The following is a 16,274-nucleotide window of genomic DNA, read 5'->3' on the forward strand; positions in this document are numbered from 1 at the left end:
GTGAGGTGCGTGGTACGGTTGGCAATTTTTGACACGACTTGCGAATCTGACACGAAATTATAAGGTTATGGTTTAGGTTAAACGAGTTGGCTGGTTGACCGGTTTACCGACATGATTATAAAAGGGTTGACGGGTCAACCCGTTGTTTGACCTGCCAACCTGTTTGTTTTCGGGTCACCTGTCAACCCTTCAACTCGCGGGTTGACCCGCCAACCCTTGTACTTATTAAAAAAAAAAAGAAAAAAAATTAGAAGTTACTAGACTTGGTTTTAAAAAAAAATTATGCTCTTTAAAAAAAGTAAATATCTTAAAACAAAAGCCATGATTCCCGGGGATCCAGGAAAAGAAAAACGGAAAAAATCTTTAAAAAAGTCGGGTCCTGTCGGGTCGACATGAGCTGTTAACTTAATCGTGTCGTGTTCGAGTTGCGGGTTTCAGCCCGATTAATAATAGTGTCGGGTTCGGGTTGTCCTAATCGGGTTGATGGGTCAAGTGGGTTGCCCCGAACCCAATACGACAACTCGAATTGCTAACCCTAGTGGGTGGTGTTCAAATGAGCCTTTTGGTTCGTATGCGGTGGGGGTTTGAGTATCGGGAGGGGTTGGGGGATGTTTTGTAGTCATACTAGGTTTGAGGTGGAAGATGACGCCAATGGTAGATTTTGGCATGATCTGTGGTGTAGGGACAAGGCCCTAAAATTAGAATTTCCAGACTTATATGGTATTGCTTGTGCATAAGCTGCTTCATTAGCGGCTCACTTGGAGTTTTCTGGTGACTCCAATCAGTAGAATGCAAGCTTTGTTTGAGTGGCTTATGATTGGGAGGTGGATATCTTTGCTTTGTTTTTCGATTTGTTGTACTCAATTAGAGTGAGATGGGATGGTGAAGACAAGCTTTGGTGGTCCCCATCTAGAAAAAGGGTTGTTCGCTGTTAAGCTCCTATAGTGTCATTGCTTGAATAAAAAGGGTTTCAATCACTTATATAAAAAAACAGAATGAGAGTTTTTATGAACTAAGCTAGATATTACCCATATATCTTGGGCAGCATTGGTGATGAAAATTTGAAATTGACATGTAGTAATTCCTCTTGTTAAACTACTTTTATTTGTATTGGAAGCTTGAATGCAGTGTTTCTTGAATGAATGGAGTTTTTACTTATCAATGAAAGAGGAAAAAAATTGTGAGCAGTGTTTGAATTACTTATATTATCCCTGTTAGTGTTGATCTTCTAATGGGTCTCAACTCTTAGTGCCTCCGCAATTGTCATTTTTTTATATTATTTTATGTCTAATGCTGTTATTGTTATGTTTTCGATAAATTGCAGGTGCTTCAGTAGCCCTTAGCTCTTGGATATAGTTTTTGCAACCAATTGGGCTTTGTTTTGTTTCACCTGGAAAATGTGGTTTGGTAAAAAGTACTTTTACATGGGCAGCAGTTTTCAGCGAAATATTTCTGACAGTTTGGTGTTGATATAAGGAAAGAAGAAATTCTATGTTTCTGCTGAACTTTTTTTTTTTTTTTTTCTTGTTTGTTTGTTTGTTTAAAAACTAGAAGATGATATAAGATAGGGTTACAAGGATATATTTTCCATTTGTTTTTTTCAATGAATAATAATAATATTATGGAAAGAAAAGGGCAAAGCCCTCGTACATGATGAGTATACAAGATTGCCGAATACTTTAAAGACTACTACAATATGAAAAGCAAATCTATCAGATTCTCTGAGTCATAATTAGGTACATTTACATAATTGGAACAATGCATTACATTGACTAACGGTAGAGCTAATGTATAGTTTTCATTGCACGTGAAAATCCTCTTGACAAAAAAAATGAAAGACAATCTTCACAGCTTAGTTTCAGTTTCCAAATTTTGCACTATGTAATTGTTGTTGCCATAATGAATGTGGAAGTAATCCCATATGGTTGTAAGTCATATTAATCAATCAGAAAACTCTCTCTCGATGGCGAGTTCGTCCCGTTGGTGGTTAGTAGAGTCTAAGGAGTTTGCTTTGTCGGTGGTGGGTGGATTCACAGGCATTAGGATCTATGAAAAACGAAAAGGAGTGACGAGGTCCATTCTTATAGGCAAGGATGAAGCTGCCTGGTTGCGTAAGTCTTTTCACGATCTGGTTATGGTTCATGACCGTAGAGTGTTCTGGAATCAATCTGTTTCGGGATTTCCGTGGATTCTTGCGCAGCAATGTGCAAATAGGCATGGTTACTTTCTGACCATAGAAGAATATGAGGGTAGAAGAAGGAAAGGTTCTGTCTTGGTGCCTAAAGGGAAATTTGGTGAAGGGTGGAAGCGTTTCGGGGAGGAACTTCGTTTAGCTTTTAATAGTCTACATGCTAGTAGTACAAGCTATTCGAAGCATTTTCAAGTAAAGGAAGTGTCAAAGCCTAAGCCTCATTCTGAGATGAGGAGGAGCTATGCTGAAGTTTTGAGAGCTTCTCTGCCAAAGGATAAGGCATCATATTCTTTTACTGAGGAAGATTTCCAGGCTTGGGCAACGTCTTCGGCAAATGGTTGTTGTGATCAAGCACTCTTAACGGCAAAGCTGGTTACGGCGGAACTTGCTGGGTTGAAGATAGAAAAGTTGGTGAAGGATTTTTCGGCGAATCCTGCTGGGCTGAAGATAGAAAATATGGTGAAGGATTTTCCGGCGAAACCTGGTGAGTTGAAGATTCAAAACTCACTCTTTGCTTTGTCGGATAGCGAGCCTGCTTCAGACCTAAGGGGTAGGGTGGAGGGCTCTAGCCCCTCTATGTTGCCCTCTGCGCCACGCAAGTCACATTTTGGTGATTGCCTCGATTTGCGTAGCATCAGGAAGACGTTGGAGACGTTGCATGGGGAAATCGGGTATTGTCTGAAAGGTTTGCATTTGTTGGAAGACGAGTTGATGGGTAGTGGTTCAAAGCTTCCTGGTCCCAACTCTTTTCCTAGGACCCAATCTAATTCCTTGGGCTCCAGTCTTCCTCGGCCCAATTCAATGATGCCCGCAAGATCCTCTTCGACTCGAGGTCCACCAAAGCCGGCCCAACTTTCTAAAGAATTTCATGCTCGAGGCAAGTTTGAAAAGAGTTTGAATGCTACTTTTGTCTCTTTGGTTCCTAAGAAGACTGGTGCCATGGATGTGAGAGATTTTCGCCCTATTAGTTTGGTAGGGGGGATTTACAAGATTATTTCAAAGGTTATTGCAAACAGATTTAAATTCGTTTTGGGCAAGATTATCTCCAACACTCAGAATGCATTTATTGGTGGTCGACAAATATTAGTGTCTGTGCTTATTGCAAATGAATGTGTGGATAGTCATATTCGATCGGGGGACCCAGGACTCCTGTGTAAGCTAGATTTGGAGAAGGAATATGATCATGTGAACTGGGATTTCCTGCTTTATTTGTTGCAGAGATGTGGTTTGGGGGAAAAATGGAGGGATTGGATATGTTTTTGTATTTCTACGGTGAGATTTTCTATTCTTGTAAATGGAACCCCGTTGGGTTTTTTTAGTAGCTCTCGTGGTTTGCGACAAGGAGATCCTCTTTGTCCTTTTTTGTTAGTGGTGGTTATGAAAGCTCTGAGTCGGATGCTGACTGCCGCATTGGATCAGGGTAATTTGACAGGGTTTTCAGTGGGTTCCAGAGATTCTGAGGCCTTAGTTGTGAATCATCTTCTGTTTGCTGATGACACATTGATCTTTTGTGGTGCTCAAGAAGAACAAATTCGACATCTGAGATGTATCTTCTTATGCTTTGAGGCAGCTTCTGGTTTGAGAATTAATTTAGGAAAATCAGAAATTGTTCCAATTGGTGAAGTAGAGGATGTCGAAAGGTTGGCTAATCTTCTTGGATGTCGGGTTGCATCTTTGCCTATGACTTACTTGGGTTTGCCTTTAGGGGCTTCTTACAAGTCCACTTCTATTTGGAATGGTGTTATTGAAAAAATGGAAAGGAGGTTGGCGGGTTGGAAGCGGATGTATTTGTCGAAGGGTGCCCAATTGACTCTTATTAATAGTACGCTCTCTAATATTCCTACATATTACTTATCTTTGTTTCCTATTCCAGTAAGGGTGGCTAATCGTCTTGATAAAATTCAAAAGGATTTTCTTTGGGGTGGCATTGGTGACGAGGCCAAATTTCATCTAGTGAATTGGAACAAGATTTGTACTCCTTTGCATGCAGGTGGGTTGGGAGCTCACAACTTCATCCAATTCAATCGAGCTCTCTTGGGTAAGTGGTTGTGGAGATATGGTAGGGAGAGAGAGGCTCTATGGCGATCGGTGATTGATGCCAAATTTGAGAGTTTAAAGGGTGGGTGGTGCTTGAAAGAGGTTTCAGCTTCTTTTGGAGTGGGTGTATGGAAACATATAAGGAGGGGATGGGAGAAATTTCGCAATTTTGTTTGTTTTGAAGTGGGGAATGGATCAAATATTAGTTTTTGGCATGATTGGTGGTGTGGGGATAGTTCCTTGAAGCAATGCTTTCCAGCTCTTTTTAGTATAGTAAGGAACAAAGATGCGATGGTGGCGGATAATTTGATTGTTCATAATGGTGTAATTCAGTGGAATGTTCTCTTTATGCGACAAATCCAGGATTGGGAGATGGATATGGTCCTTTCTTTCTTCGATTGACTATACTCCATTTCGGCTCGACATGGAGAGGGTGACAAGTTAGTGTGGAATCCCTCTAAAAAAAGTTTATTTGATGAAAGAGCTTATTAGGAAAGATGGCCCATCTTTTCCATCTTTTCACTGAGAGAATATTTGGCGTGTTAAGGCTCCAACAAGGGTGGCTTTCTTCGTATGGTCAGTTGCTTTGGGTAAATATTGATGCATGATAGCTTGCGTAAGAGGAATGTTATAGTGATTGAGTGGTGTTGTTTATTTAAGAAGAGTGGGGAGTCTATTGATCACTTGTTGCTTCACTGTGAAGTCGCCCGAGATCTTTGGAACTACATTCTTATTTTATTTGGGGTAGAGTGGGTTATGCCACGAACGGTGTTGGAGTTGTTGAAAAGTTGGGGGGCGGCGATTGGGTGTGGTCATGCTAAAGAGGCTTGGCGGTTAGCTCCTCTGTGCTTGTTGTGGTGTATTTGGAGGAAGCGGAATGCCCGACTGTTTGAAGATGTAGAGACTTCTATGGTGGAGCTACGGAAGCGGTTGCTCAATACGTTATATATTTGGATAGCGCCCTATCATAGTTTGAGTGTTTTTACTTATGTAGACTTTTTAAATTTATTCTCTGTTCGTCCCTTTTAAGAGTTCTCTTGTATACTTCCCGTGTATAAGGGTTGCGCCCGCACTAATTCCTCTCTTCAAATGCTCCATTGTAATACCCCTGTCTCTCATTGAAAAGATGAAGAGTAGCCCACATAGAATGAGTGGTTTATAAAGATAGTCATGAGTGTTAAGTCCTACATTGTCTAGTTATTAGGTGAAGTTGGACTTCATAAGGAATTCCAGGAAAGCTTCAAATTGATTAATTTTTTTGAGGTGATAGCGTAGATGTGACTAGTGCTTTTCCTTTAGTATTTATATCCACATTAAGAAATCATGAATAACTTTCTAGATTACCTCTTTGGGTTGCCCCTGCCCTTGAAATTTTCAACAATAAAGCAGCTCAAGGATGTTACTAGTATCACCTAATAAACCCCAAATATGTTAAGAACCAAGTGCTGGGGATCAATAGTATACTTGCATACTCGCAGTGGATGAGAAAGTGATTAATAGTTTCCTCACTCTTTTTGCACAGGCAATACCGGTTAGCTAGAGAGAAACCCCTCCTTCAAAGGTTATCCATCGTGAAGATTCTACCATTTGTTGCTGTCGATAAGAAGAAGGCAATGTGAGGAGGGGCCTTAACCATCCCAAATACTCTTTCAAGGGAATGAACTATGCTCACTTGATTGTAACATTTTACAATAGCTCTTCACTGCAAAACCGTGGCTGCTAGATGATGTTCACAATGTACTATCCACTTCTCTCGAATTAGTTTTTAAGGAGTATAATAGATTGAGAAAGGAGTCAACAAATTCCAGTTCCCAATCATGGGTTGCCCTAATGAAGCTTGGATTCCAATGGATTAGGGAATTGGAGAGGTTGACGTAGTTTGATACTAAGGCCTCTTTGTTATGAGCTTTGGTATAGAATTCTGAAAATGAATACTGAAGAGCTCCTTCTCTGCACTACAAGTCATGTTAGAAGCGAATGCGGGAATCGTCCCCAACGTAGTAGGATATAAAATTGGAAAAAGATCCCCAACCGTTTCTAATATTCCTCTAAAGACTCACCTTGTAAGGTCCTTGTGCTTCCTTTAAACATCAACCCCTTTTTGGATCCCATACTTCATATTACTCACCCATCTTTATTAAAAAAGCGTAAAGCGTAAAGCGTAACCCAAGTACATATGAAGTATACAAGAGATACACCTAATCAAGAGAAGAAAAAAGATCAAGAAAATCATTGACACAAACAAAAAGTAAAGAATCAAAGAAATACAAAAAAATCTTTAAATTGCAACAATATGAGTAGTGCTTAGACCAAAATATGAAGTACCAAAAGAAATTCTTTTGGTATTGCTTTTGTAGAAATTTTCTTCATTGTCCCCTTTGGTTAGAAATGACAAGATTCACTAAATTCTAGGGCTAGGAAGTAGTATTTCATCGAAAGATAAACCATTGTTTTAAATGATGGAAACCTATTGGTTCAACTGTGAATTAGCCTCATTTTTTTTTTTTTTTTTTTATTATTATTATTTTTTTTTAATCTGGGTCACCCTTTTATATTTGCTCGCCAGTTCAACTGCACTAAATCAGATTAAACAGGCCGGTTCAGTGGTTTGACCTGATTAAACCAACCAATGGACCGGTGAAAAATTGACACAATGGGTTGGCTTAAGTGGTAAGGGCCTTGGTCTTGGTGGTATTTGATCAAGTCTAAGGTTCGAATCCTTTTAGGTGCAAAAAATTTATTGGGACCACGCCCGCCAGCGAAGCTAGTCTTACTTGATCCATGTGGAGGAGGCGCTTTGCATGGATCTGAGGTTTATTTGACAGAGATGGGTATACGAAGTGGCTTGCCTTAGAGGGGTTCTTCGTCATAAAAAAAAAAAAGAAAAAATTATTGACACAAAAAGTAAAGAATCAAATTGGCCATTTTAAAAAAAATTTTAGAAGCCCTATTTTTAATTTTTTTTCTTCTTAAATATTGAAAAAATCTTGTATTGTTTCAATCTGAACACAATGTTTTTGTGATCTAATATGCACATTAAGGTCATGAAAATGAAAATTACACTAATATAAATGTATTTATTATCAAATAGGTCGATTCGGAGGCCACCTTTTTGGTTCAGTTATTGGTTTGGTTTCTTAAACATTTAGATAAATTATGTAAGGAGATATATCAGTAAAATCTTTAGTGTGCTGATTATTGATTTATAATATAGATGAATGAAGCTTCTGCCAGCCCATAACCTCTATGTTAATGGTAGGGGTTCTTGTTTCTTCTCTATATCTTCTCACATGGTTTTTTTTCTCTGCGTTTCATATAAACGTCTTAGATGCTAATTGTTTATCATTTTCCATGCAAAGATACAAACTTTCATGATAGCTTCAATGTATTGTATAAGGCCCTTTTGAGTTTGGATGTCATGAAGAATTGTGCTTTCGAACACTTTTTGTGTTTAACTCATAATATGATGCACTATAAATTTGGTTCAGATTTGAAAACTTGTTCCTTTAACATCAGATACGTATTTCTTTGAAATGATTAGAAACCTATCTTCTGTTCAAGGGCCAATGTGAACAATTCTGGTTTATTTCTTATCAAAGACTAGGATTGTTTGTAACTTGTGAAGCATACTCTGCATGATTTCTCTACACAGCAATTGAATACTTTTGAGGGAAAACAAATATCTTCAGACTTTTTTTACAGCAAAATTTAAACATCTTCCACCGAATGGTTTATAATTTGATTTGCTTTTAATGGTGACAGTTGTGTGTGTGGTTTGTTTGTTTGTTTGTTTGTTTTTTTTTTTTTTTTTTTTTTTTTTTTTTTTTGTTTCATTTTTTCCCTTTGATACTGTAACTTGGATATTGTGGTACATTTTTCTTTAAACTTTTGATCAGCTTTGTCCCGTTGGTGTATCTCTCACCGGAAGAAGGCAAAACAGATTGTTGAAACATGGGATAAATTGTTCAACTCTTCTCAGAGAGAGCAGCGCGTTTCTTTTCTGTATTTGGCTAATGACATTTTGCAAAATAGTAGGCGAAAGGGCAGTGAGTTTGTCAATGAGTTCTGGAAAGTTCTTCCTTCAGCTCTTAGGCATGTTTATGAAAATGGTGATGAACATGGAAAGAAAGCGGTAACCAGACTGGTACGTCCATTGTGAATTGTCTTCTTTTAGTTTCTTGTCTTACATATGCCACATTGGATTATAATAAAGAAATCAGAATACATACACGCGCGCGCACATACACACATATATCATATTTGTAGGTATATGTCATAGGTAAGTGACTTGAGGCTTGCATATTGTTGACTTTTGTTGTAAAAAAAGGTGGAATTCAACCACTTTGTGGTTTGTAGGTGAAACTATTTCTCTTCTCCCCCGAATTCGTACTCTCTGTTAGTAGTTTTAGTACTTTATTTTCTTGCAACATTTTTTTTCTTTTTTCTTTTTTATTTTATATATTTTATGAATAATAATTTGTTTTTTGATAAGTAATAAAGGTTTTATTAAAAAAAACGTAAGGCGCCTCTAAGTACACATGAATTACCAAAGCAGCCTACAACAAGAAAGAAAACCCAACATCCTTCAAAAACCCAAACCCTCAAACCCAAAACCATCAAAACCCAACAGCCTTAAAAAACCCAAACCCTCAAACCCAAAACCATCGAAAGACCCTAACCCTACATCAGAATCACCTAGTTGATGGAGCTCACCAGATTCAATACTTCCCTCCTATCTTTGGCCTTTGGACGTGCTGCCTTAGCTCCCCGATGGAAGGCCTCTTCAATGGCTTCCAAAATTGCCAATGACGGATCCATATCCTCATCACTATCCAAGCAAAATAAAGTAAAGCCGTCGTATACGAACAATATACAAGGGAGACAAGATCTAAAATAATCGAAGAGGAGAAAGACAGAACACAGACTTCAATCCACTCTAAGAGAGATGTAAAAAAAGAGGATTTTTTATTTTTTTATTTTTTATTGGTAAGTTACACGCATCCAGTAGAACTTGATCCAATGACCTCACCCTTCACCTTGCTACAAAAGGAGGAAGTACCATTTGAGCTAAAGCTCGTTGGTATCTCAAAAAAGAGGATTCTAAACAAAGCATAGGGGTCTCGTAGTCCTCTAAGAGGCGCCGATTCCTTTCTCTTCAAATACTCCACGTTAAAAATATAGGCCTGTCCCCCTGCCGACCAGATCAGGTGTTGCTGCTGTGGCACCTGATCAATCAAGGCAGAAAGTAAAAGTAGAAGAGAAGAAGTTTGCCAAGAACCTCTCTGTAGCTCCTCCTGGCAAGAAATCAGCCAATATTGCAACAGGCCCCTTCCGCTTTGAGCGTTCGTGCTAGGGAGACGGTTCTTGAGTTTTGGGACGGGTTGCCCGTTGAGCGGGCGAAGGATGCGGGTCGCTGCGAGAAGTTCTTGGCCATCATGGGTGAGATGATGGCTCGCCAAATGTCCAAAGGCTAGAGGGAGCCTTTGTGGGTCTTGAGGTGTTTTGTTCTCGAGTTTTGGGCATATTTCCTTGTGGGTTTAGTTGTGTTTATTTTGTGGGCTGCTTCTTGGGTTCTTTTGGGCTTGTTTGTTCTCTTTCTAGCTAGGTGCTTCCTTTGTATACTGCTGGTATATTTAGGGGCGCCTTACGCTTTTAATAAAACTCTTTATTATTTATTAAAAACATTGGCCTAGAAAAAGCCACCCCCATCTGAACAGATGGAGGTAGCTGCTGTGATCACCCTCGTTTGAACTAAGGGGTGGCTGCGCGGCCATCCCCTAACAGAACAGGGGGGTGGCCGCGCATCCACTCTCATCTAAATAGACTTTACGTTAGCTTTTTTTATTTTTTTTCATGCCTCAGTACTTTCTTGGGTCGCGCGAGCTAGTCAGCCGGTGGTTCTTGTGTCTGGGCAATCCTCTCTTTCGGCGATTGTGTTACTTTTAAATGTAGGTCCCTTGTTTTTGGGTGTGTACCGAGATGGAAAGGAGATTCCTTGAGGAATTGAAATCCTTTGCCCTCTCGGTGCTGGAGGGGGCTTCAGTGTTGCGGGTGGAGGAGAAGAGACAGGGTTTCTTGGGTGCAGTCGTCCTGAGCTTCCAGAGTTCCACTTGGCTTGCGATGACGATAGAATCTCTCCTGGGTTTCTCTGAAGATCAAGACTTCATTAAGTCCATCAGGGAAGGGTCAAGGGTTCTGATTGCCAGTAGAGGGGGCAACAAAGACGGCCAGTTCTTGGAGGCGGCAGCATATGGATTGGGTGGTCGGAGAGGGATCATTCTGATCCCTGAAGGACATGGAGGTTGGGGCTGGCACAAGTTTTCGGGCGAGTTGAGAAAGGCCTCAGAATTTCTCTATGCTAAGGTGGGTTGTGGGAGTTTTTCCTCGGATGCGTTTATTTAGGGTGGTAAAAAGGAAGGGAATAGGTTGGGTTCCACCTTTGTAAGTCTGGGTTCTTCGTTTGCGGCTGTGGTGAGCTCAGCTTCTTCTTTTGTTGTGAAGGCGACGCCCTTTGAGGGTGGTCGTCATCTCAGGATGAGGGCCCCTATGTAAGAGCCGTGCGCTCTTGATCTACTTCCGGGGGTGAGAAGTGGAGAAATCGAAGCTTCGAGACCGGCGGTGGACTGCTCTCTTTTGGAGATCCCTCCATTCGATCCGTTGGACATGGGTTCGCCTCTTTGTTCGTTGGGTAATCAGCAAGTTGATGCTTGTCTCTCTTCTTGTTTGAATTTGAATCTGTGCACGTGGAGCAAAATTTTCGTCAGTTTCAAGTTGGCTTTGGGCCGGGTTTTTAAGAAGTTTTTGGGTTGCCTTGCTGGGTCCGGTCTGGGCTTCAAACGTAAGGGCTTTCGGCTGGGTCTTGTTTGCCGAAGATTAAATCCAAAGCCTCTCTTCAGACGGATACTTCTAAGGGCGCCAGTCTAACGGCCGCCTATGGGATAATTCTTAGGCCAGAGAAGTTGTCGACGGCAGACTGTGGGGTGGCTCAAGGCATGTCAACTTCTGGAGGTGGGTCGTGTTTGCTGCCTCTCGACCAAGCGGCCGTACCTGTCAAGCATTTATCTTTTCCCCCCTTGCTGGTTCCGGAAGTTTCTCCGGCTACTGTAAGGTCCTCGATGGGTTCTGGTTTCTTTGGTTCTTTTGCTCCTACATCATGTAGTTCTGTTGGTGTTGGTGCTTAGTTGGCTCATCCTTTCTTCCCTTCTCCTCTCCCCATTGATGAAGAATTATGTGGTTCATGCGAAGGACTTCCTTCGGAAGGGCTTTCTCAACCATCGTCCGACTGTGCTAGCCCCTTCTATTACGCCTCGGGAGGCCAAGGATGTTGGGGTGGCTAGGCTTCCCCCCCCCTCCCCACACTCGAAGATGTAGCTCCTTTCCTTCATTTGAAAAGGACAATGGCTTTTCTCTTTCTCAGCATTGGCCTGTCAGTTTTGATCCTTCCGGGGAATTAGTTGTTTGGGAAAAGGATGCCGAATTTTTGGAGGGACTGCCCTTGGATTGGGTGATAGATGGGGGTTATGGCGAGGAGTCCTTGGCAATCCTAGACCCTTTGGAAGAAGTATGGGATAAGATGATTGCACGCCAAAAAACCAAAGGCAAGAGGGAGCTTTTGAATTTGAAAAGCTTCATTAATTATGGCGAGATGCTTGCTCAATCTAGGCGTGGGAAAGGCAAGGCCCACATTACATATGGATGTGTGCCTTTGGGGGTTTTGCGGTGTTAGGCTTTGGGTGTTTGGTTTAGTTCTTTGCGAGCTTATTTGGGGTTTTTTATTTTATTTTTATTTTTATTATTATTTTATTTTTATGGGATGTTATTCGGTGTTCCTTTTGGGTTTTGGGATTTTGATCCTGGTGGGTTTTGTTGTTTTATATTTGTGGGTTGACTTTGGTTGTTCCTATGTATATTTCCTGTGTACTTAGGGGCACCTAAACTTCCTAAAACAACTATTAGAGTTGAATCATAAACTTCTCATATTTTTATTAATAAATTCTCACGTTTAAATAGTAGATTACGTAGTAAGTATAGAAATAACGTAAATAGCAAATCTAATTCTAATGGGAGACAAATCCCTTATTTTCATACTGGAGATATTGCTTTATGAGCAAGTCTCCTTATTTTCCTAATAGAAATAATAAATCTATTATTCTCCTAAAGCGACATTACGACTTTTACCTTATCTAACAAGAGTTATAACTTATGACCAAAACCCTAATTCTAATTGGGCTATCTTTTTACCGGGTTATAGACCCGTTACACTCATTTTCCCTTAAAATGACCTTGTCCTGAAGGTCCTAGAATTATTTCTCAAATAGCTGTTGACGTGGAGTATCGTCACCGGAAGAAGGCAAAAAAAGAAAGAAGAAAGAACTGCAAGCTGGCACATCATGTTGACTCGCATTTGTAGACTCCACGTGGTTCATGTAACCTGTTCCTTTCCCCTCCATTTTTTTTTTTTTTTGTTTCCTTGCTTTTGTTGAAACTTATCTGCCGCTTCTCTTGACTTCTTTCTCCACAATTTTATTTTTTATTTTCTTTTTTTAGACCAAACAAAGAAAGCAAACTTCTTTTTCTTCTTTCTAATGAACCAGAAAACACGAAACATCGGCGACTGAGAGTCGGACGCGCGCTCCAACTGGATGATAACTGATGCGGGGCGCTTGAGGTTCTGTAGAGGCGGTGATTTGAGTTGCATCTGAGATGGAGGTTTGGTGGTTTGTACTTGGGGCAGTAAAACGTGAGCCATTTGGTCCGTGGCCGCTGCTGAAAGGTCAGTGATGGAAGCTGTTTGCGGAAGGGTAGACGCTGGGTAGTTGATGGTGGATTAGGTCGGCAAGGGTGGCTGAGTTGGTGAAGGGAAGGTCGTGGTTTGGAGGTAGTTCTATGGTGGGTATTGGGCGACAGTGTGGCTAACAGAGTGGTTGGTGACGGTTTTGAGGGCTTGCGACGGTGGGTATGGTTATTTGGGTTTTCTTTTGAGCGGTGGTGGGTTTTGGGTCCTTGCTCGATATCGGTGCTATGGTTTCTTTTGTTGGTTGTTTTCCTGGTAGATTTTCTAATGGTGAAGATGAGAGTGATATTACCTGCTTGCGATGTGCCTCAATGTCATCTCTCCATTGCTTGAGAAACTATTTTGTCCATTCGTTAAAGCCCTTGGATTTGTTCCTTGAAGAGCTTTCCTTACCTGCCTAGTTGTCTCCATGAGAATTCTGGGATTGGTTGAACATCGCCACCATCCTCTCTTCCATATGTTTGAGAATTTGGTCCTCCATGGTACTCAACGTATTCAACACCTTTTCCATACGATCTAGTCTTTGGTTTGACATGTTGAAACTTGGCTCTGATACCAAGTTGTTACGGGCCTCTGTAACAAAGGTTGAAAAATAAACAAGAACGATAAATTTTGGTAGGATAATTCGAGGAATCTTGGGCCTCCTTATTTTAGGGTAGTTCGAGGAATCCTAAACCTCCTAAAACAACTACTAGAGTTGAATCATAAACTTCTCATATTTTTATTAATCAATTCTCATGTTTAAATAGAAGATTACATAGTAAGAATAGAAATAACGTAAACAACAAATCTAATTCTAATGGGAGACAAATCCCTTATTTTCATACTGGATATATTGCTTTATGAGCAAGTCTCCTTATTTTCCTAATAGGGATAATAAATCTATTATTCTTCTAAAGGGATAATACAACACTCTCCTTATCTAACAAGAGTTATGACTTTTGACCAAAACCCTAATTCTAATTGGGCTATATTTTCACCGGGTTGTAGACCTTTAACAAAAAAGATCACAAATCCATAATTTTTTCTTTTTGTTAAGTAAGAAACCAACCTCATTAAAAGCGTAAAGTGCCCTTTAGTAAACTGGGAGTATACAAAGGAAACACCTAATTAGATCGAGAAAAGCGAGCAAAAAGGTCATCAAAACTAAATGACAAAGGGTGTACATAAGCCGTAGTCCAAAGGTACAACGTAAGGTAAAACAAGGATAAGATCTTCTTCAAGGTACTTTCTAAATCCTCAAAGCTTCTATTTTTTCTTTCCCTCCACAAATACCAAAAGAGACAAATGGGCACCATTTTTCACACCGCAACACTCCTTGGCCTTCCAGAGGACCACCAACAAGCAAGTCGATAACCCGTATGGGCATAATCCAAGACATACCGAAGCGACTGAAGAGAGTACTCCACAAAGCAGAAGCCATGTCGCAGTGAAAAAGAAGATGATCCATGGACTCACCAGTCTTACACATATAGCATATGTTTATCATGATAATATGCAACTTCCTGAGATTGTCCAGGGTAAGGATCTTGCCAAGAGCTGTGGACCACCCAAAGAAGGCCACCCTTGAAGGAGCCTGAGTGCGCCAAACACTTTTCCAGAGAAAATGACTAACCACTTTTTGGAAGAGACCCACCACAACTTGTGTTCGGTACCTCTACTCACTTTAACTGAATGCAACGCTTGGAAAAAAGAAGCAAAAACATTCACCTCCCAGTTGTGAGCCTCCCTTTTAAAACTCACGTTCCACTGGTTGGAACCGCTCAAAAACTCCAAATTATCTACAACAGAGGCGTCCTTTACATGAGCAATACCAAATAAAGCTGGAAAAGCTACCTTAAGAGCCGTGTCCCTACACCACAAATCATTCCAAAAGCTGATATTGGTTCCATCCCCCACGACAACTCTAGTGAAGCTTGAGAAAGAATCCCAACCTTTTTTGATGTTCTTCCACTCCCTCACCCCATAAGCTCCTGCCAGCTCAAGAGAGCACCACCCACCCCATGAGCTGCCGTATTTGGAGTCCACAACAACTCGCCACCATGCATCTCTCTCAATCCCATAACGCCCCGGCCATTTACCTAGCATAGCGCAATTGAACACCCTCAAATTTCTGATCCCTAACCCTCCCTCAAATATTGGCGAGCAAACCTTGGCCCAGCTAACCAGGTGATATTTAAATTCTTCGCCTATCCTTCTCCATAGAAAGTCCCATTGGAGCTTCTCAATTCGATTGGCCACACTAGCAGGAATGGGGAAGAGAGACAAGAACTATGTAGGTAGATTGGAAAGAGTGCTCTTGATGAGGGTAACCCTGCCACCCTTGAACAAATATAGCCTTTTCCAATTGGCCAATCGGCACTCCATCTTTTCCACAGTGCTATCCCAAATAGACTTAACCTTGTAACATGCCCCTAGCGGCATACCAAGATACTTCCAGGGCAGAGAGGAAGTCTCGTAGCCTAAGATGTCACCCAACTCATCCACATTATCCACATTGCCCACAGGAACCAAGATTGATTTGGCCAAGTTTTTAAGCCAGATACAACTTCTAAACATAATAAGAGGACACATAGATGGTGAAGATGATCAATGTTGGCCTTACAAAAAACCAAGTATCATCCGGGAACAACAAGTGTGAGATATTAACCACGGCGGGCCTAGATCCCACAGAAAAGCCTGAGAGACGACCCATGTCAATAGTAACAAAAAACATTTTGCTCAAAGTTTCCATGACCACTACAAACAAGAGGGGAGATAGAGGATTGCTTTGTCTCAACCCACGAGGACTACTAAATAAACTGGACGGGGAACCATTAACCAAAACGGAGAAGCGCACTGAAGAAATGTAGTGTGCTATCCATGAGATCCATTTCTCCCCAAAACCGCACATTCTTAACATGTACAATAAGAACTTCCAGTTAATGTGATCAAAGGCCTTTGTAATATCCAGCTTGCAAAGCACCGCAGGCACACCAGACTTGATATGGCTATTCAAACATTCGTTGGCAACGAGGACCGAGTCCAGAATTTGTCTACCTTTAGCAAAGGCGTTCTGAGGATTTGAGATGATCTTCTCCATAACACAACTCATTCTATTAGCAAGAACTCTAGCTATGATCTTGTAAACGCCACTCACAAGGCTAATAGGTCGGAAGTCCGTGAGTTCAATCGCCCCCAGAAGTCTTTGGGATTAGGGCAATGATAGAGGCATTGAGGCTTTTCACAAATTTGCTATGAGCATGAAAATCA

General features: G+C 40.9%; 1 protein-coding gene across 3 annotated transcripts in view; it reads left to right on the forward strand.

The window, feature by feature from the left end:
* LOC133872255 (uncharacterized) overlaps window positions 1-16,274 on the forward strand; it is a 61,165-nt gene that overhangs the window by 5,852 nt on the left and 39,039 nt on the right. For all 3 annotated transcript variants that reach the window (XM_062309728.1, XM_062309727.1, XM_062309726.1), the window contains exon 3: window positions 8,125-8,372. In XM_062309728.1, the coding sequence (XP_062165712.1) occupies window positions 8,125-8,372 (248 nt within the window). The remainder of the gene's footprint in view (window positions 1-8,124; window positions 8,373-16,274) is intronic.

Source organism: Alnus glutinosa, chromosome 7, assembly GCF_958979055.1.
Source record: "Alnus glutinosa chromosome 7, dhAlnGlut1.1, whole genome shotgun sequence".
Lineage (NCBI taxonomy): Eukaryota > Viridiplantae > Streptophyta > Magnoliopsida > Fagales > Betulaceae > Alnus > Alnus glutinosa.